Source organism: Morchella sextelata, assembly GCF_020137385.1.
Source record: "Morchella sextelata strain SCLS chromosome Unknown scls_12, whole genome shotgun sequence".
Lineage (NCBI taxonomy): Eukaryota > Fungi > Ascomycota > Pezizomycetes > Pezizales > Morchellaceae > Morchella > Morchella sextelata.
The window spans coordinates 1,722,466-1,744,867 of NW_025408627.1; the positions used below are offsets into that span (position 1 = coordinate 1,722,466).

Below are 22,402 nucleotides of genomic sequence, written 5' to 3' on the forward strand. Positions count from 1 at the left end.
TAACCTTATTATGTCGATAATCATAAGCCCATGCTGAATCCAAGATGACGTGATGAAAGAGTTCTGATGCATGACCGATTACAAGCGAGGGGAACCCTATTGCCTGCTGTAAGGCCAACTGCAATGAAATTTGCCAAGACTCTACAGAAACCCGGAATAAACACCAGGAACGTTGTGGCGCAGTCTTGGCAGAAGCACGGATTAAGACACGGGTCAGCAAATTGAGGTCACAGCATATCTGGCACTAGCATAGCATTGTATACAAGGGATTTTCCCCTGGGCTTATCCCTTCATCATTATCAAGAATCAAGATAATCATCCATCACCACAATCATAGATCACGAAACAGCCTGAAAACGTCTCCGAGTGGGTCAGTTTTACATGCCTCTCTCCGAACGAAAAAAGGAAAAGAAAGAAAAAAAAAAGAAGGTTTTCACAATAGGTAGAGCAGGTATCAGATCAACTACATGTAAGTAGAACAAAAACGTACAGCGACCGGAATGATCTATGGAAAAACAGGGGGGGTGAAATTGTATAGCGAAATATCTGTGCACCATATAACTGTTTTTTCCATAGATCATTCCTATCGCTGTAGGTACATGTAGTACACCCATGCAAAGCGATTCAGAGGAGTGCCCTACCTTACGGAAATACACTCCCACAAATTAGGTTAAGGCCCGTACCATGATCGTTCCGCAGCGGCAAGGTACACAGCCTGAGCATCCCTGAGAAGATCCCCTGAAAATGCGGGGAAGGAATAAAAGACCAACAACATAATAAGCCAAGTCGCCAAGTCACGATCCACCCTCATCATCGTTCCGAACAACGATCGCAAAAATTCCGTTTTGGTGGTTGATGACGAAAGAGCCAAGGTGTATTGTTGCTTGGGATGCTGTCCCGCGTGTTGATATTTGTCATTTGAGTTCCCGGTAGGTACATTTTTCCTGCCTGATTCTGACAGTCTAACTGGGATGAGTCTTGGTAAGACATCATATGTGGCCCTAGTTAGATGGCTTTGCACCCGATCTTTGAGTAGATGGGATTTTGAGGGATGGATGGATAAATTGTGAGTGAGAGAGTGAGCACGGGTACATCTACCTACATGTATCTTGTGGCCTTGGATTCAAATTCTGGAGTATTTACTCTGCGTGTATACGTAGAGTACATGTACTCACTCTACTGGTGATAAAACGTTTGCGTCTCAGACCGTCGTCTTGTCAGAGGCAGTGCTTACTCTGTTCTGCCCCGATAGTCCTGGATTGGCAGAGCGGCTTACGAGTTCTATGCCTAAATACGAACTTGATGGACAGTTGGTAGTCTTGGATTGTCTTGGACGTTGTTGAATAGACGTCACCTACATCCTCGAGCAGCGGGATACGCAGGAGGTTATTCGCTGGTGTGCTACATGTATCAGTACCTTCAGTACCTGCTACATACATGTATCTAAACTTTACTTTCTCTTGGTGAATACATGTACGGAACACAAAGTACCGAAGCCAGGGTTTAAAATTCCACAGAGACCTGGCCTCCCATATAAATTCCTTCTTTCCCTTTATCCCCTCGACTCCTTCTCTCCAGCCATCTCTACCTTACATCCTTCAGCTACCTTGACGCCGCTTCTTTATCCAGAGGAATTTAGACCACATCACGTAAATCATCATCACCATCATGATTTCCAACAAGCTCTTGTCTTTACCTCTCCTCCTCTCTCTCCCGGTTGCATCTCTCGCCCAGAGTCTGTCACAGGTTTTGGGCTCCACCGATGCTGTCTCCAGTCTGGCTGCAGTGCTTCAAAGCTTTCCTGATGTCACTCAATCCTTGTCAAGTGCCCGGAACATCACCATTCTCGCTCCCAGTAATGAAGCATTCTCTGCCTTGATGAATGCCTCCTCCGGAATGGATATGGACAACTCTACTATCACTGCTCTGTTAACCTACCATGTGCTTGAGGGAGTCTACAGATCGGATGCATTTAGGGACACCCCTCAATTCCTGCCCACAATGTTGGATGACCCGAGATTTGGCAACTTCTCCAATGGAGGTAAACAAGTCGTTGAGGCCATCAACATCAATAGGAACCCAACTTTGTTCTCCGGAGCAAAGATGAACTCCTCAGTTTCTACAGCTGTAAGACCTCTTAGTATTTTCTCAAGTTTATTTTATTTGGCTATCCCTAACACAAACATCCAATAGGATGTTACTTTCGATGGTGGTGTTATCCACGTGATCGATACCGTCCTTACACTACCAATGAATGTTTCCACCACTGCTATCGCTGCGAACTTGACAGCTGCTGCTGGTGCCCTTACCTCTGCTGGTCTCGTTGATACTGTTGATACTGCTCAATCCGTCACAATTTTTGTTCCAAACAACGAGGCTTTCCAGGCAATTGGAAACCTATTGCCCAGTCTCAGTAATGAGGCTCTCATGGATATCCTCACGTGAGTCTATAGTTCCCCCTAGGCATAGTTGTAGGTGTTGAGCTAATATCTCTTTAGTTATCACGTCGTCGGATCTGTGGAATTCTCAAGTGGCTTGAGCGACGACCAAGAGCTGACAACACTACAAGGTGGTCAATTGACAATTCGCACCGAGGATGATAGGCTGTATGTCAATGGGGCTCAGGTTATCCTTGCCGATGTCATCACCAGCAACGGAGTTGTTCATGTTATTGACGGGTAAGACCTTATACATCACATAAGTTACCTGCTTGTACTGACAATTCAGTGTTCTCAACCCCAACAACACGGATGATGAACCCAACACCGATGCAGGTGAATCACAATCACCTGCCTTCGAATCTGCGACCCGTGTCAGCGAGGTGCCATTCACTTCCGGTGTTCCCACTCCAACTGGTACCTCAATGGTTACCCCGTCCAGTTCAAGCACTGCTACTCCAAACGAGAATGCCGCAAGCACTTTGAAGGGCAATGTTGTCACTGGAGCAGTCATTGGGGCTGCTATGGTATTTGCGTTTGCGATTGTTGTTTAAATGGATGGATAGGCTTTCCCCCTTTTTTCCTTTCGACTGAGACGAAAATAAGGGACTCATTATACCAGATCACGGTTGTTTTCTTTTCTTTTGCTTTGTTTCTTTCTTTCTATTTGATAATGAGCTGAAATGAGGACTGTGAATGCGGATGAATGTTGACGGCTACAATGGGGGCATTGTGAAATAACATCATGCTATTTCGTCACAAAAAATAAAATATTATTAATCTAACTTTCGCTCCGATAAGCTTCGTATTAGTAGCATACAATTAATGAAGTAATCAATCAATCAATCAGGCTTCGTATTAGCAGGTTTTCAGGAAGATACAGGAACGAGTGATAACGTATGATTTCAATCCCCGGTCCACTGTTCCCATTGAAAGCCGAATGACGGAGAATAGGGTATCAAACTAGTCGAGACCCAATTCGAGTGAAGATGGTAGTAGTAGTTGAAATCGTTTTCGGAGTTACCTTTGGCAACAATTTGTAGGCTCGTGAGAATGTGATACTTGATGAGTAAAAATTGGTTCATACCACCACCAGAGCTGATATGAAGACAACGCGCCAATATTCATCCTGAATATAGAGTACCCTAGTTGTTGCTATCGAGCCAGAAAGGTGAAGATTTGGGTGTATTCACATCTGCACCCGCTCCGAAAAGAATTTCAATCTCTTCCTCGTGGCCTTCTTTAGCTGAGACCTCTATCCGTCGCTGCGTATAGAGCTGTGCCTCCGCACGAATACGCTAGTAGTGCTGCGTTCGCATCTACACCGCTGTCTAGGAGTACCTTAATTACCTTGTCGAAGCCCACCTACACCGCGCCTCGGGGGGTGGTCATTTCACTAACGTCATCAGGCGGGTATTTCACATCCGCGCCCTCTTCAAACACTTGGCGTATTATATCATACAATCTCCTTTCTACCCCATTAGGGCAGACAGTAGGGACATCTTCCTAGACCCCGGGCTTAGCACACTTGTTCGTTCACATCTACTCCCCTCTCGAGTATCGATATATCACCATCAACCTCCGGCACTCCCCGTCTAGTGTTTTCTTAAGGTGGTCATCCCTCTATATTTAGGAAGAATCCTCGTAGTCTGCGTTTCGCTCATAATACAGCCTCAAAGACTCGATTGACAGGATAGGTTCTTCCCTCTCATTCCCTAGGAAGACGTTCATCTTCGCAGGTCCCTTATCCACTGAGTCCTTTAACGCGGCGCTTTTAGACTTCCGTATGGTGGACGGCTTCTTCAAATGTGCATCTCTCTTCGGGACATTCGAGTTGATCCCGTTCTGATGTCCCTCATTTCTAACGGGCAGTGCCGGCAGCAAGGTGGTTTAGATAGCACCATACCTGACTCATTCCCTATATCAGTCATATTCTCCCCATCGAGTAAATCCGTCGTTTTCTAATGAATGTTCTCCATTCCAATCTCAATTTTGGCTCTTTCGGGCTCCAGGATCGATACTTCGCTCGCCATATATATCTTAAACCTTCCTTATTCTTAATTAACTCTCCCTTAGGTATAATAGTGATGACCAGCTCACTCCGCAACGTAGTGAGTATATATCTTTTGTAGCGAGGGAAGTATAACCAATGAAGTTGATGATAATATGGCTAAGAAATAATATAGGGATAAACGCCATCTCCGCTCGTTTGTGCTGCGGCCTTTCCTGACATCTGTTGATATAGAGAAGTGATGAGGTCCAAAACTCTACTTTTTTTTACTTGGGATTGTATGGGCTATATATATACGCTGATAAAACATTCCGTCGGATTTTTGTTTACTATTAGTGGTATTCACTCCGGCTCTGTCGGTCCATGCTCGCACGTCGCACCCCCCCCCGGCGATCATACCTTCGGCATCTACCCAGTAACAGAGTGCCGATTGAATAAAAAAACATGGCATATAATCCTCTTTAATTGATTAAACGCTGATGAAATTCATGCGTAAACTCAATCTACGAATATTTGAGCCTATATTCATTTAGACCAAATGACCTTTGTCATTTACTCTAATTGACTTCGTCACTTATACTAAACGGCTCTACTAAACGACAAAGTCACTCATAGTTTGCTACTAGAGTATTAAACGGTTGTACATGTCTGTGCTTGGTAGGAGCCACTGCAGAGAGAATGATCGAAGCTCATCATGGGGGAGTTAAATAAATAGTTAAATAAATAGTACATATATGCAGCTTTTTGTATGGTACATACATACAGCAAGTTCATCACTGATTGAAGGATAGATGTGATCTCGAGCAAACTACGTGAAGATATACCATTCGACGTCAGTAATTGCAGATCAGAGATGCGATATTCAAATCCCATAAACAGTACGCCCCAATTTTTTGATTGATGGCCATCAATCCCATACTGATCTAGTTAGCCCCCATATCCTATGTACAATCTTGACACTTAGCTAGTGGCAATTTCGGATGATCATTACGAACCAAAACGGCGAGCGAGTGGTCGCGATAAGTGATGGGCCTTGCGTGGGATAGCTCCGAGATGTTGATTTGTTGATACCTTTTACTGCTAGTGTAGACTTCTATGGTAATCACCGGCCATATGATAGGGTATAATAATGAACACCGAGTAATAATATTATATTAGGATTACCTCAGTAAGGAAGTTTGCTGACTTAGCCGCTTAACAACCACCCAGCATAATTGTTAGCCTTATATTGACTCGAACTGACCTTCCTCGAACTTCCTCATAGGATGACTTTTAAGCCTACTTTGCTTTTTGTAAAAATTATATAGACTTGCTGAAATTTAAGCCTAGTGCCATGCATGTACAACAGTAGAAGTAGGGCAAAACATTCTCATGATTGGAGCCGGGGCATTCTAACGGCGTTAACGTTACTGAGCCTCCGGTTGCTGTCCGGGCCTGTCCCACCTTTTCCTTCAGGGCTTACCCGCTGAGAATAACTAGTCCGACTCTTGGCATACTGCGCCTCTCCCATTATCGTGAGCTATTCCCATTGGCAAAGTTTCTCTTCAGCCGCATTCGACACATACGTACACCTCCCGCTTCCCCCCAGAAGCACAACTGTCGCACCTACCTCTACCGATGTCTCTCCCCATAATTACTGCACTTTTCTCTTTACTTCTTTTCGACAGCCACTCATGATCAACGCGACAAAAATGCTCTTGATCCAGCTCACGATCGTCTTTCCCTTCCTGGCTATTCTGGTGAGCGCCCAGAGCGAAACCTATCCGGACTGTTGTGCAGCACTCCGCACACAGGGTCTTAGTGTCTGCGACTTTGACTTCCTGGGCTCCACCACCGCTACGACTGCTCAAACTGCCTGTGTCTGTTCCATCGACGGTATTGACACACCACTGAACGAGTCAGTCCACGCTCCACAAGTCAAAGTATCAAGCTTTTGGTCCGCTAACCTAGGGCGAAATAGATGTATCACGTGTATCCGCGCGACTCCAGAGTTAACCGGGTACGCGGATTCATATGCTGCAATTTGCAGTGGTTACCAAACCACCGCGACGGCCATGGGTGACAACTCTACCTCTACTACCATGACGGACTCGATCAGCTCTTCGAACTCCACAACAAGGACCACCACAACGCGTTCATCTACCAGCACAACAAGGGTGCCAACAACAGCGAGTACCACGACTCATGTTGCAGTGGCCAGCGCGGTGGATAATGGAAACGATGCAATGGGCGGTAACGTTCCAAGTATCGTGCTAGCAGCCCTCGCAGTGCTGGCGCAAATAGGCCTCTAAATTTGAGGACTGATGGATCATGTAATTTGTGCTATGCGTACTTAGCGAGCGACTGGATGGACACTATTATTAGTTAATGATTTTCACGATTTATGACGGTTCCTCCCAAAGAAAACATGTTGTTAGTCCTTCTTCACAAGTATGTAGTTAAACTCTGTTGGTTCGGGCGTGGTGCTGTTATTAGGGGAATATCGGTCCTGATAGGCCTTTGCCAAGTATGGACCTGTAGGGTTAGGGCTCTACACAATTAGTTAACACTCTACTGCTGGCGTCAGTTATCTCCGATATTTCGTATATCGGGGTTTTATCTTGAGGATTGATAAAGTCCGAGAAGATCAAAGACAGTAAATGAATTTGGTATCCGCCCTGTTGATCCGGGTCCTGCCAAGAGTCTACATTTGTAGTATGGATTGGATGCCCCGCACATGCACAATATATTATCAGTCGCGTTCTTGTATATATAGGCTGTTCACGTAAAACGGCACAAACTCGGCGATAAACTGCAACGTCCATTGAGTACCTATATGATCCCCCCAAGGTGGAATCAAGGTGGATCCACTACCTTCAAGGCCCAAAGCCATTCATCATCTGCGCGACCTCCGCCCCTAAGAACCAAGCAAAGCAAAATGAATTTCTCAGAGAGGTAGGTTGATTCACCACATTATGCCTAACAGGACGGAGGTTTGAAATAATGAGGGGTAAGTATGCAGTAGGTATACCTGTAATCGGTAAGTACATCACATGTACAAGAATGTCTACTTTCTTATTGTCGAGCTGTGCTTGTATGGCAATCGGTTATCGTGGTTTTCTAAAAGGACTTACCCGAGGACTTTGAGTGTATGAGCCTTAGCAGCTATGCATTTTCCCGCTTGAGAAAGTCACTCTGGTGCTCAAGCGCGAGTTGCGCGAGGCATTCCAGGCACATAAGAACTACATTTATTCAAAGAGAACGCTGGAAATGATATCTTGACCTGGAAACCTCTAGCGGAAATCATTATCCTGAAAGTTACTGCGTTAGTTACAGTACCGCACTAATCATCACCGACATGGTGTATGGACCTGTATAATTTGATCCTTTCTAATGGCCTGGAAGATGTGTCTCCACCGGCGGGAAAGAAGTATTTCTTAAGAAAGAGGAAGAGCAAATTGTAGAGCTGAAACACAGAGTTCGGTATCCCATCATTCGCTCAGTAGCTCATAATATCAATAATTTCTGGGCGATGATTTATATCATATAGCTATACCAGTCCATAAATCAAGAAAGCTCGATCGGTTTTTTGGTCCATTGAGAACAAGAACCACTCGTCATCTACCATTTAGGCTGTCTTAACCTAGCGTCAGACCAAGCTGTGAGGCTTTGGACAAGATAGGATGAAAGTCAAGGGCAGGAAATCGGAGAAAGGAGTACGTTTCCTTAACACACACCTTGCTTTTAATTTCTTCGCGACCGGTATAGCTATATATATATTTCCCGTACGTTCATATCTTCCCCAAATACCTTACATCCCCTCATCTGCATCGGTTTACATGCACTCAAAGTCAAACCAGACGATGATAAGAAAGGGAACTCTGTGCACCACTAGTAGAATCTCCCGTCGAGTATGTGTGAGCGGCCTATGGCAACATAAGGCGCGCTTAAAGCAAACTGGGAGCACTTCAGGTTGTGTGATCGAGGTTTGAGCCTGTTTGTAATCCTCTTCTCGTGCGAGTGACGGGCTGTGGTGCGCAAAACGTCTAAACGCTCTCTTTATCACCGCGAGGGACCTGTGCTATCGAGTGATATTACCCGTGGGTTCAATTTATTGCGCGGGATGGGTAAAGGGCTGACTACGCCTGCGTCGATTGATGAGTGATAGACTGTGATCAAATTGATAGAGTCTGTATATCAGTTGTGGCAGTAGGTCTATCCATTAGCCAGCTCGAATTCACCTTATAAGGCAAAGCTAGCAGTACAAGCGCACTTCTTGTGTGGTCCTAGTAATTCAAAGTTCTTTTCCAGTTCCATGTTCAATTCAAAATGTAGTCTAGCGATAAGCCTTGAGAACCAAAGAAGGCTCTTCTAGTCTCACATTTTGACCTCACATCTGGTCTCTGCCGCAAAATGTCATATATCGCGCCTATGATTATCAATGCATATTTCTTTCGCAGGATGAGTACTCTACGGGATATAGCAACAACAGGCCTAGGATTGAAGTCGGACCCACAGTGAGAGTGAATAGCCTTCACACGGCGTGAAAGGCCATACAGCAAGTTTACCGGATGATAGGCCATGATTGCTATACCAGCCCACAAAGATACACAAAACCAAGTTAATGGCAGTTCCAGCAAGTGATGGAGAACGATTGATTTCTCAGGTGATATGTGATGCAAAGTGATCAAAGTGACATTACATGATCTGTGTACCAAGTGCTAGCTCATGATTCAATTCCGAATCATCATCAATGACGCACTAAGCCAGCGAGTGATTATTCATGATTGCACTAATGATAAGGAACGGATACTGACAGTGCTAAAGACGGTAGCACAGTTAACCCTGGGCACGATAAAAGCCCACGAAACTCGCAACCACCACCCCCGCCCATCAGGCCCCATCGCCATTCAAAACTCAGTGGGATACATAGACGAGTGATATTCCATGACTAGTACTAACCCCACCAACGCCAATAGCCATACCGGCAAGTCGCTCATCTTCTTTCCGCAGCGCATCTCTGGGGTTTGCACTTAGCCCTCCGCCCGCACTTGCACGTGCGGTTGCATCTGCACTTCTATCGGCACTTGCACTTGCACTTAGCGTGCACCCGATAGAAGTGACAAACCGAGTGACACTCCACTGAGTCAACTCTATGTTCAACCTCCTATCTTTCCAACCACACACACCCCCCCCCCCCCCAATACCGTTAATTCTCGAGCAATCCACTATATCCGTAGAGGCAGATGGTAAATCCGGACCAAAGAGAGAAAGGCTCGGCGCATATGCAGATAGGTGCATGCATGTACATATATAATTATTCTCCATAGGCTATAAATTCTACAGACTCGTTCTCATCATGTTCTATATCTACATCTGCAAAATCAAGAGGAACGGGTTGGTATAAGTTTTCGAAAGTTGTTAGAGTTGCGGGTAGTGATCCAGATAGTTTCCAGTCGCCAATTTCTATACTTTTGAACCCCTTAATATCCAACTCTTCGTCCTGGCTGCAATCTGCAGCGAGAGAAAGACCCACTTTACGGAAGACCCTTCTAATCAATTCATCCTTTTCAACTGCAAAAAGATACCAAGCGTCCCCAACACTCCATGTAGTAAGTATTCGCCTATCACTAACAGTCCATTTTTCAACCCTCTCCACACCCTCACAGTCCCTGATTGCTTCCTCCGTCAATGTACGTATATATTCTTTAAGAGGTTTGTTAATTGAGACATCAAGAGGCTGCACTAAGCTAGTGCATCCAGCGGGAATCAGGCTTGGTGTAATTTGTTTTGATCGCAGGATTTTGAGGACGGCAGGAGTCTTATGGGATGTGCAGAGGTCCATAGCAAATAGTGAAGGTTTGCCATTCAATGCTGGAATCAAATACATTTCAATATATTTGATGAACAGAACCTCCGTCATGTATGCAGTATCGTTGAACTCAACAAGAACACCGGGGTGGTATTTGGCTTGTTCTTTGCCCAATCTTTTGCCTTGTCCATGGAATATAATCATAGGCGGTATCCTATTGACCCAATCCGCAAAGATACACAGTACGAGACTTGCCTGTCTCTTATCCCAGCCGCTTCTTGTTTCTTTAATCCATATAGTTTTGTCTCCGATTAGATTATAAGTTCTACCGGATAAGTACTCGAAAGGGATTGGTGTTTCATCAAGATTGCAGATGTTCGCGAGATCGTCTCAGTTTTGGCGTCGAATAAAACCTCCACCAACAGGTACGCGGTGTGAGTAAAACTCATAAGGATCAAATTGAGAATTGCGGCGATTAAATTGTAGCCAGCTGATAATCAAGTTACGGTAATCCTCGGGAATTTTCTGAGCAGTTTTGGTAATACACCGAAGACTGATACGGTACCGTCCCAAAAAGCGAGCAAACCAGCCATTGGAAAAGCGGAAAAGTGATAGCTGAGTACCAACGGAAGGGAACAGCTCTCGAAAAATCTCATCTGAATGCAATCTAAACCAACCACGACGAACAGCTTGACCTTTTTCTCTGCACTCCAAAAACAAACAGTACAATTGTCGTTCTAGCTCAGGCCATTTACAGATCGTATGTTGTAAGTGTACAGTGTGTGCTGAACTACCCTTAGCTACCAATTCTATCTGGTATTGCTTTCTCACCCAGTCACTCAACGTACGTTGAGGAACACTGAACAGAAGTGATGCCTCTGCCTGTGTTGGTGAACGCAATTTACCACTAGTAGCTAGAGGTATGCGATGATGATAGAGGAACACCAAAGCCCGTATCTTCTGCTTCTGGCTCCATGAACGCTCTTGTTTCCGGATTGGTTGGATTCCATTTGACTGGAGGACCCGGTCCTTGATTGACTTAGGTTTTGGTCCTGGGCGGACTCGGACATGATGATGTTTAACGGCATTCTGTTCACTTGCTGAAAGTTGAGTAAGTCTCGCCATGATTGTTCCTAACTACAATAACTACGGACAGATCTACCTATGTATCATGGCCGCGGGCTCATCACTCTCCAACGCATACCTTGTCCTACACCTATCTGCATATGCGCCGAGCCTTTCTCTCTTTGGTCCGGATTTACCATCTGCCTCTACGGATATAGTGGATTGCTCGAGAATTAACGGTACCGCACTCCAACTTGGAAAGCCATTCTCTCTTCAGCCGCATGCACGGAAGTTGACAGAACTCCATCTTCAGCCCAACGCACCTCGCTCGCCAGTTCCTACTGCATGCAGCCGGGCCGTTGCAGGGTTTGCCGGAGGCTTGTTTGTGTGTCTAGCAGATCATGCATGCATCGCATGTCACTGTGATCGACGCGAATGGGGCCCGTGGGCATGGCGAGACGAACGATTGGTTGGCCATATGGGAAAGGGAAAGGGGAATCGGGGAGTGTGCGGGCTGGGCTAAATAAGGATCTTACACTGGTCTCTCTCTGGCCCACGGTTAATTCTGTAGGCGGCGGTAGCCAAGACGGCTGCCAAGCTGCGAACTAAACTGTAGAATGGTTACAACGCTTAATCCAGAGCCCAGACATTACTTTGTATTATTGTATCTTGCATTAATAGTTTCTTTACGAGAGCGTTCGCCGCAATACTACATTACAAAAAGCAAACATTACACATGAAATACATCTATCGCAGAGGGGTAAATATCCCCGATAACGTCCTTGCTAAGCTGCTAATCTAAAACACCACTCTCCAGGCCGCCGCCGCCATCATGAGCACCGGCACCGCAAGCCCGGGCACTCCAAGAGCCACGGCCCTAGAGCCACCGTTCTGAGATAGAGCATTTCCGGTACCACCGGTGGATCCGGAGGTTGACGTGGAGGTGGATGTAGAGCCTGTAGAGGTGGTGGTCGGGTTGGCAGCAATAGCGGCGGTGGTAGTAGCACCGGAGCTACCAGTGTTGGTGGTCCTCGCAGTGCTTGTGGCCCTCGTGGTGCTTCTTGAAGCGGTGCCAGATGCGAGACCAGAGCTGGAGGCATAGGAATCGCACATCTTGTCTATGCCGCTGACAGTCTCACCAGTACATGCTATACAGCTTTGGAAAAACATTAGTATCATCATACCGGTACATAGAGCGGAGCAGGGCTTACTTTGCGGTGTTGGCTTCGAAGGTGGCCGGGTCTTTGCAAAGACATCCCATTTGGGCGTCAGTCATAGAATTCTGGATATCAGCCACGTTGATGTTGCAACCGCTGAGTGTATCAACAAAGGCCACGCAGGCATCAGACAGGCCGCATGTGGCAGAGGCGGACTGGGTGGCGCGTGATGACGACGCGGAGGTTGTGCGGGTTGCAGAAGCGGAAGCAGAAGAAGCAGAGGCAGATTTAGTTGCGGACCTGGAGGCGGAGGAGGTCGAGCTGCTGAGATATGCGGAGCACATGTCTTGGTAAGTGAGGACTTCCCCCATGCAGGCGAAGCATCTATGCGAGGCGGATGTTAGCATTCATGGTAGAAGAGGAGGGGAGAAGAAATATGGCCCAAGAAAGAGACTATGTGAGAGGGGAGCAGTACTGATCGATGGTGCTTTTAAAAGAGGAGCTATTGCACATGCACCTCTCTTGGGTCGCTGTATAGGTAGTTGCGGTGGTCGATATGTTACATTCGGTGACGGTGTCGAGGAGACCGCTGCACTCGCTGGTACACATATTTGCCGATGTCTGCGGCGAGGGAAAGGCAAATCCGATGGCGGGAAGCACATGGACCGAAAGGGCCAAAAAGGCAGCAGCAGCGGGTAGTCTGACCATCATTGGAGATTGAGGGGTGGGATTTGATGGGAAGATAGAGAAACAGTACACGACGGTTGAGAGGTGGTGAATGTGAATGTGAATGGAAGGGGATAGAGGGGAGGGGATTGGGGGGGGGGGGGGGGACACGGTACTCTTATACCCCAATTCGAACACAGGCCCATAAATTATTCTCAGTGTGTGTAACATGCGCATACATGTGTGTCCAAGATCGCTCAATTCGATAATAACGGGCGTATATATGTGCCGCTGCGGCTGGGTTCACGACACTGGCAATGTCACGCAGTGAATATCAGAAGACAGCCGCGGGGTGTACTCTATATTCACTCTCCTTTTGGACCTGCACTACTCGGAGTCTTCGCTGTGCAGAAAGCCCAGAATATATGTACATCAACTGTCTGTACACACACCCTCAATTGATCAAATATCGCGAAACTCTATGGAACCGCAGGCTCGTATGGTAGAGAAAGACCCGATTCTGTTATACCCGGGATGTGCCCTTCACTCTCCCTCCCCTCGAGGTTCATGCATCCTGACAGGCTGGGCCCTGTTGTGGGACCAGGTACAGCCTGTGCAACCGCTGTGCACGTTGCACACACACTAGCGCTAAATAGGAAAATACAGGAGAGGCGGGGATGCTCGAGTAGCGGCTGCACTCTCCTCTACTACAGTCGTAACTTGATATGCCGGATTGCCAAGATTCTAAGGATTTCGTACGGGATAGCAAAAAATCTGGGATAGCAAATTGATTTTGCAGTAGGAAAAATAATATTCTCAGAGGACCTCGTACGGGACAGCAAGGGATCCGGTGTATTGAGTTCCGGCATATCGAGTTGCGACTGTAGTATCTTCCTGACGTTTTTGAACTGGGCCATTATTGCATACACCCAAAATCATGAGCTTGGCGTATTTTTGTATGGCATGCAATATCAGTCGCGTCCACAAACGTCAGGAAAATACTTGTTTGCGAGTGACGTGGTAGAGCAAAGATTAACATGGGTAGGGACTCAAGCGGGGAGGTGGGGGGGGTTCTTTGAGTCTTCCTCCGCCGCGACACCCCAGCGGGAGAGAAGACGTGTATATAGAGATCTTCAATTGTATGTAGGCTAATTGAATTGCGTGTCCTGTCAGACCGATAACTGGAAAAACACACACACAAGTACTACAGCGATTCACAGGCATTTGGCGAATACACCCATTTGGCGAATTTGTATGTAGCAACCAGCCAGCAACCAGTCAAACTGCGAGTTTGACTAAGATATCCTGATTCTTATTGGCCGTAAACGTAGGTACATGTAGTTACACAATGTTCTGTGTCACAGTGCTAGTGTCCCCCGTGCAGGCTCAAAACCACTCAAGCAAGGCACACTCTCTCCCCATCCCGATCAGCCTCGTCCTTCATCTCCACACCGACAGACCCGCAGTGAGTGTAGGTACAGCCACTCTACAAAAGTATTCGCGATTCCGATTTCGGAGTGAGACATTTCTCTATATATGTAACTCTGGCGGGCCATTAAAAACCCCCCAAGAGAAAACCTTCCCAGTGACCAATGGAGCCCGGAATCAATGAAGAATAAGATCAATGACCTATCTTCTTTTATATGCATATAGTCACGAACTATATTATATATTTTTCGTTGTTTTAAATCTCTACATTAATAACATCAACGTCATGGGTGCGCCACACTGCGCACTGACATTAAAACTAAATCACAAACACTTTTGCTGAGTGGCTGTACATATATATTTATTCCGCCTTTTCAGTTTCCCCTTCAGCCCGCCCACGTCGCGCGATAACCCCCGTAGCTAGCCGTCGTCGGGCAGAATTCAATGTCCGCACCAGCCAGCAAACGGACCTTCCCCAGTTATACATTCCCCTCAGATATACTTAGATCTACTGTCGTTCACGGGGTATTGGCGGATACTGGGTATTGGCGAATTGCAGGTAAAAGTTGGCTTGGCTGTCTCTTTTTTGCCCAGTCCGCCATCACCCAGCATCCGCCAATACCCCGTGAACGACAGTACCTACTATATCGCTCGGTTCATGTCTTCCGACCGCTGTGAAAGGTGAGCACCTTATATGCCTGTGCCACATGCAATAATCATGCAGTCACGTGGGTGTCCAGGAGAGGCAAGAGTTTCCCTGCATGGTTGATTCCGCGAGTGATCAACGGCGCTGTACTCTACTCTAAATACTTGTACATGTACAGTTGCCCGCCGCTATAACGAACGTGCATATTGAGCACCTTTCCGCTCGGTATAGCAGATTGTTCGGTACAGCAGACCAAACTCTTTGCTGGGGGTGGGAAAAAAGCCAGCCCAAGTGGTTCGATACAGCAAATATTCGGTATGGGAGCGTTCGTTACAACAGCGGGCGACTGTAGTACTCTAAACCTGCGCCTGTTTTCCTCTGATCGGCACTGGATTCTAGTGACTGCATGTCTGAAGAAGTCAAAACGTTGATTGAAACTTTAAATACTGCTGCTGTGACGGTGTTTAGGTTCACGTGTGTAGACGAATATATCGCGACCACATTTCTGTTGAGCGAACCATTCTACTCCTCGGATAGTGATGGAACCCACGCCTAGAAGACGGGGGGCATTGTAGTGAGCTTGCAAGCATGTTGGTGGTGGTGATAATTCGTACCAAATGGATGTCGGAACCCTGGGCCTCGGCATCATCGATCCCATTGCTATAAAGTATTTAAGCTCACCTTCACTCCTCGGCCTTATTATTTGACGGTGTGGCTATATATATATCATGCTTCGTTGCTTGCGGGGAGCAGTACGCCATCAACCCGTAGCTAGAGGCCTCTAGCTACAGGTCTCGCAACCGGCCGCCCACCTAGATATATCAACACCCATTATAGTGCCATAGTGGCGAGTGATTTCTCATGATCGGTTCAGCACCACTGATGCCTACATCCCCTCTTTTTAATCGACCGCGATCGAGGAACACTATCTACCGGCTGTCAATCGGGAATCTGGGTATTTCCTTCCACTTTCCGGACCCTTGAATTCTCCTACTTTTCCTGTCGGTTCAGGTCATCAATCTAAATCACCATTCATGATCAGCGATACGTCAATAAAAGTCTCTATTTGGAACAAGATTCCTTCACACGGTTCTTTCAAACAGTTATGTTGATCAAAACAATCCAATTCCGCGCCCTCCTATGCTAATCTCCACGACCTGATTGGTTTATATGGTGCCCCCGGCCATGGCCAGTTTTAAAGATAGCATTTCGATTTTTCGAGCGGAAAGGTTTTGGGACATACAGTTACTCCTGAGCATGAGCTAATGGGAAGGCTGACTTTCAGCTAGCTCGCCCGCCAGGACCTTGATATAAGGGCAGGGATGGTTTCACTTCATGAACTCTTGGCGTTTTCTACGATCAAAAGCCTCGAAACCACGGCGCCTATTAAGCTAGGGTTGAAAATGGAGCATCTTTGTCAATGAATCCTCATATCTCGTGTGGCTTTAAAGCCTTGGAGGTTTGTCTTTCTGATTGGGCGTCTCATAGATCGTCGAGATGAATGACAACCAATAGAATATGTTTTACCGCCACATGGATTTACTCTATGTGTGTGTGTGAAGTCATTTGAATTGTTTCTAGGTACAACCATCGCATGCAGTATAAACTATGGCATAAAGACCTATCCCCAATGCCAGTTCCCCCAGTTATAGTAACTATGGTATGCTACCAACCGCACTCCTCTTACAAGGTTGATGACTAAGGAAACCCCCGCCTAAGAAAAAATGAAAAAAGAAAATAACGACAATCAACATAAAAACAAAACAAAAGAAAAGCTAACATTGCACCGCTCCAGGAAAAGACCCGAATCCTCGCGCCTAACAGAGGGGGTTGAGGTGGCGACTGGATTGAATAGGTGAGGCCCCCGTGGGGAACCACAGTGGGTAGAGGGTTGGGTTAAGGGCCCTGTATGAAAGGACCCCCAGTGAGGGTGGGTTTCGTCAGTGAAGAGAAGGCCCGGTGGTTGAGGTTGATAAAGGCTAACCAAGCCATCATGCGAAATGTCTCTTGTTTTCATATGACCCGAGTCATGGGAGGAAAAGGATCGAAGCGACCAGTCTTGGCAAAAGAAGCCAAAGAGAGGTCTTTATTAAAGAGGATCCCCGCACTTCGTCAAGTCTTGGCGGAGTTGAGAAGGGGTTGTCGGTTGCTTGAGAGGATGCATGGATTTACTCTATGTATACATACTAGGTATATTCCTGCGCCACTACCCTACTATCCCTTCGTCTGTCAGTTAAATGCTGCCACCCCAAGAAAAAGCAAATCTGGTGTGGCTTTCCTAACAGATCTCGTTATCTCTCTTATCAAATAACAGATCTCCCATACAAATTTAATTCCTCTATTATAGGGTGGCAGCATTGACAGACGAAGGGATAGCTACATACAGTGGTGATGAATTCCACTAGTACTAATATTTTACTACCCAAGCAACCACTCAACAGTTCGACAAAAGAATCCACCTCTTACACGAACATTTGAAACCATCTCGAGAAGGAGCCCAAAGGGTTCTGGAATCTTAAAAGTATGCGATATGTTTTGCATTGTGACGACATGCCCTCGAACTTCTACCTGAGCACGGCAATCAAACGAACACGTTGTCCAATCATATTGGGATGCTTCGCATGCACCGATACCTCCCACTTTAACACCAGAGCCTTCAATCAACATCACACTCACGTTGTCTCCTACCTCTTCGGCCATAAACACTACGAAAAAAGCGTTACCTGGAGACGAACTCGCGATTCTAGCAAACCGTGCACTGGCTAGGGCCTCCCCAGCTAAAGAAGAGACTTCTTTATTCTAAACTGTCTTCTCTACCTTTTCTTTTCCGTACAGCCTCTCTCGTGAATAAAGTCCGCCGTAGACCGCTGATCTGGTATAGATTACCACTTTGTCATTCAGACTCATCTCCATACATCGCGCACGCGTAGCCATGGAGATTTGCGGAACTGTTGTAGGTGTGGTGGGGTTGTATAGTGTGTGTCTCCAGATCATCGAGCAGGTCGATGATGCACGGAACTTTAACGACGACTCGGAAAAGCTTCGTATACTGTTTGAAGCCGAGAAGCTCATCTTCACCCGATGGGGCGACAGAGTAGGAATTAGTGATGAATCGAAACGTCATCCTTGCCTGGAGAAGAATGCGGTCGAATATCCTCTGATTTACAGTATTCTCAAACAGCTTGAGAATGCATGGAAAGGGGCGGAGAAGTTTTTCAACACGTATAATGTGGAGGAGCCGGGTGCGACTAATGCTGGTGCCGCTGTTTGCAGGGGAAAAACTTCTATCGGGAGAAAACTTATCTGGGCGATAAAAGATAAGAAGCATTTTATGAGCCTCCTCACGGACGTTGGAACGCTTGTTCAGAAGCTGGATAACCTGGTTCCCAATAATAGTACTGATTCTGAGGTCAAAATTATGGAGATGGAGGTCAGCTTGAAGAAACTTGAATCGATTCTCAAAGGTATGCATCAACTACAACATTATTCCTAAATATCAAGTTAGATGACCTTGAACTAAACGATGGTAGGGAACATATCTCAGAGCGAGAAGGATAGAAAAGAGACTGGCAAGTTTCAAGATAAGGTCACAACACATATCGACAGTAAGTATTTTCTCAACTCGGGGATATATACGTGGAATAGTAGCTAACAGGGCCGAGACTTGTAGAAGAAGATCGTGACAAGCTTTTGAATTGGGTCGGCGCTGTTTCAACGGATTATGAGCTCGATGACGCATCATGCGGTACACGTACAGGCACATGCACCTGGATTCGCTCCAGGCAGACTTTCTTGGACTGGTTCGGACCACCTGATGTAGCCATCGGTATATCTTCTCCTGTTCTTTGGCTTCATGGCGGTCCTGGAATTGGCAAAACACATCTCGCCTCAAGCATTATCAAATATCTCCAGGAATACTCCCCCTCATACCCTACCGCGTTCTTCATGTCCAACCACTCCTATGAAGAGAAGAGACAGACTACTTCCATCCTCCGATCATGGGTCTATCAGTTAATGCAACAATCAAAGACTGCCTTGCAGATCGCTCAGGAGGCAAAACCCGAGAACGGATCCGCGGTTCCTACTGTATTATGGAAAATATTCCGTGCCATTCTTCAAAAACTAGGACCTTGTTACTTGGTTATAGACGGATACGATGAGTGTTGGGACTTCGACCCTGATTCACGGTGCTCCGTCAAAGGAGCTCTGCAAAGCTTCATGAAAGAACTTCGTACATCAACAGTCCACAGAAGCCAAGATCTTGATTGTGAGCAGGAACTTGGACACTATCAGATCTGGTCTAGGTCTTTATGAACCTATCGACAAATCAAAGGTGCACCGGGTAATCGAGTACCCCATAAAAAAAGAAGACACTCTACTGGACATTGCATTGGTTTCGAACTACATTGCCGAGTCGTTAAAGATCAAAGATGATTCCCGAAGAAAAGCGGTATCTGATCAACTCAAGGAAGGCTGTGATGGGATGTTCCTTCGGTTAAGGCTTGTCGACGAGCAGCTCGAGCCGGGGATGCTGGATAAAGACGTCCAGGATGTACTTAACTCTGTGCCAGATGGCCTAGAGCGAGCATATCAACGAAATATCGAAGCAATTCTTAAGACGACCACCAAGAATTGTCAAAGGGCGCTTGATATCCTGCAAATCCTGCTTTTCGCAACCCGGCCGCTTTCCGTCATGGAGTTATTGTGTGCTCTGCGCATGAAGGACGTAGTAGACCAGGGCTCAAAAGAGCGACCGGGCTTTATTCAAGACTACGAGATAAACAATTTGAATATCCAAACTTTAATAGTGAAACCTTGCTGTTCCCTAATCGAAGTCCGCGGAGGATCGGGTTCTGACCCTGTTCACTTTGTGCATTTCTCCGTCAAAGAGTATCTTCTAGAGCGGATGCGATCGGAGGCATTATACCGCAGCAATCCTTCTGGAAGAAATCACGACACTCCGTACATCTTCGGCCCCAGAAATGGTGATGATATCCTTCACGAAGTTTGCCTTTCCTACGTGTTCATGCGTGCCAACTTTGAGAAGTTCGGCGATAGTTCGTTTCATGAATATGCCAGATCGAATTGGGCCGTGCATTTCAACCGGTTGACCGGTGATAGCAGATCCCAGGGATTGCGCCTTCAGAAGAGCCTTTTCCTGGGACCCTGGTTTAAAAAATGGGAAGATAAGCAAAAGAGACAATGGGACGTACCGAATGCCCTTAAAGATATAGTGGATGGCGTGACGTTATCACCGGCGGAGATGGCCGCCATGCTCAGCCTTCCCGACCTCAGTATATCCCTATTCCCGGATGGAAAAACACCTCAGAGGGTGCTTGCGTATGCAGCCGGCTTTGGAGATGCGGCAACCGTTCGCACGTTGCTTCAAAGAAGAAAGGATCTTGATGTGAATTGGGCTGCTGATGGATACCCCTGGATGCCGCTGTCGACGGCATGTCGTGGGGGCAGTGACTCTGCTCTTGAGGCGTTACTCGAGAACGAAGGCCTGAACCTGTTTGGACCTCTTAACGATGAGGGGGACACAGCGCTACACTATACAATAAGACAATGCCGTAATCGCATAAGTGATTTATTACTCAAAAGGGGATTTGACGTTAATTGTAAAAACAAAGGGGGAGAAAGGCCGCTGCACATAGTGTGTTCCCGGATGTTGAGGCAGTGGTTAGAACCGTTAGAGTTGCTACTTAGAGAAGACGTTGATCTGAACGCACGCGACAATTGGGGTCGGTCGGTCATACATAAACTCTGTAGTGGTTTTATTGCTCAGTTGGACGGTTTTTTAGCCAGAGATTGGAGATTTATGGCGCCTAGGAAATTATTATTACATGTACCCATGAAGGCCCTCAAGTTGTTGTTCTTGCATAAAAGGAACAATGTGAATATGAATGCTGTGGACATCCAAGGGAGGACACCGCTGGACTACATGTACCTCATGTCATCTGCACCTAATGACATTAGATCTCTCTACCTAAGCACAATGCAGAAAGTTTTAATCGATCATGGGGCAATAAGGGCGGATCAATTGCAAATCATGGGAATGATCGAAACTGCTTCAATTTCCCCCGCCGGTCATGGTAGGTTCTTAACCTTTATATACACGTGAGCTTGAGGTTGAGGGTAACTTGTTTAATTCTCCCTTTCTCTCCCTAGTTTGCCTTCCCCTCTCCCCCTCTCCGCGCGCCGCTCCCAATTGCCCTATAGCCTATTTATCTTGCCGACATGAAATCTAACCATTGTATCACTTCAGATTCTGGGCCTCCTGAGGACTGTATGACAGTCACCACAGTCTGTGCTACTATTTCCGTAAATAGCGGTGAAACCAGCCTTACGCCTACCGACGAAGGAACTCGCCCGATCGACCAACACCTGGAAGCCACTGATGCGGGAGCTTGCGAAAGCGACGTTGGAGTCAAGGGCGCCCAAACAGCCCTCGAAACGGACGATGGAAAATTCCAAAACACCAAAGACGCCAGAGATAGTGCCCAAATAACGCCGGATTATTCCTCTGATGTGGGTGAACCCAAAACTTGGCAAAGCCTTACAGGGAATCCCCATAGAACAGATACTTCTGCCACTGCCATTGCGGAGGGAGAAGTAGGAGAATCATCACCAGCCATTTCTAATACGCAGATGGTGCTGCCGGTGCCTCATTTTTTATATTTTATTCTACCTTTTGTCATGTTCATTGTTTCACTCTATCTCAATTTATGAGGGACATCGTTTGCTCTGGGGCAAGATATACATATACTTTTGCATCTGTGTATTGTATATCTACACCATGATATATACTTGGCTTGTTTTGATGTTCTTTTCTTTTCTTTCCTCTTGTTGCGTCTGTCTTTGTTTTATACTTACATGGTTGTGTTGATTCTCCCTAAACAATTTTCTTTTGCCTCATATGCTTACGGGGAGAGTTTTTCTCACCACGTTTGCATATAAATATATATTGGCTGCATGACGTTAATACCTTACCTCCGGATCCGCTGATGTAAAATACCTCCCTATATATGCATTAAGCACAGATTTCCCAGATTGATCGCCCTCACGGACTTGTTATTACATTTGAGTGGTGACCATAACTCCATATTGATTGGCGCAAACGGATCTGATTCCCTGTTCTCAATCTTCTAATTGCGCGTGTACAGCGCTTCATGCTTGATCACTCGGTGATTACCCATC

General features: G+C 46.4%; 5 protein-coding genes across 5 annotated transcripts; 3 read left to right on the top strand and 2 right to left on the bottom strand.

Annotated features, from left to right (window-relative positions):
• Window positions 1–1,668: 1,668 nt before the first annotated feature.
• H6S33_002349 (uncharacterized protein) lies at window positions 1,669–2,992 on the top strand (the record flags this gene model as incomplete). Its single annotated transcript, XM_044833727.1, has 4 exons — window positions 1,669–2,127; window positions 2,194–2,441; window positions 2,499–2,678; window positions 2,728–2,992. The coding sequence occupies 4 exons, from the start codon at window positions 1,669–1,671 to the stop codon at window positions 2,990–2,992; spliced, it is 1,152 nt and encodes a 383-aa protein (XP_044693492.1).
• A 3,148-nt stretch (window positions 2,993–6,140) lies between these two features.
• On the top strand, window positions 6,141–6,740 carry H6S33_002350 (uncharacterized protein; the record flags this gene model as incomplete). The annotated part of the gene is made up of 2 exons (XM_044833728.1): window positions 6,141–6,346; window positions 6,410–6,740. The coding sequence occupies 2 exons, from the start codon at window positions 6,141–6,143 to the stop codon at window positions 6,738–6,740; spliced, it is 537 nt and encodes a 178-aa protein (XP_044693493.1).
• A 3,005-nt stretch (window positions 6,741–9,745) lies between these two features.
• Window positions 9,746–10,444, bottom strand: H6S33_002351 (uncharacterized protein; the record flags this gene model as incomplete). Its single annotated transcript, XM_044833729.1, has 1 exon — window positions 9,746–10,444. One exon carries the CDS (start codon window positions 10,442–10,444, stop codon window positions 9,746–9,748), a length of 699 nt encoding a protein of 232 aa, XP_044693494.1.
• A 1,659-nt stretch (window positions 10,445–12,103) lies between these two features.
• Window positions 12,104–13,173, bottom strand: H6S33_002352 (uncharacterized protein; the record flags this gene model as incomplete). The annotated part of the gene is made up of 3 exons (XM_044833731.1): window positions 12,104–12,461; window positions 12,517–12,846; window positions 12,938–13,173. The coding sequence occupies 3 exons, from the start codon at window positions 13,171–13,173 to the stop codon at window positions 12,104–12,106; spliced, it is 924 nt and encodes a 307-aa protein (XP_044693495.1).
• Window positions 13,174–18,134: 4,961 nt separating this feature from the next.
• Window positions 18,135–21,934, top strand: H6S33_002353 (uncharacterized protein; the record flags this gene model as incomplete). Its single annotated transcript, XM_044833732.1, has 5 exons — window positions 18,135–18,666; window positions 18,733–18,807; window positions 18,873–19,433; window positions 19,507–20,775; window positions 21,471–21,934. 5 exons carry the CDS (start codon window positions 18,135–18,137, stop codon window positions 21,932–21,934), a joined length of 2,901 nt encoding a protein of 966 aa, XP_044693496.1.
• Window positions 21,935–22,402: the final 468 nt, after the last annotated feature.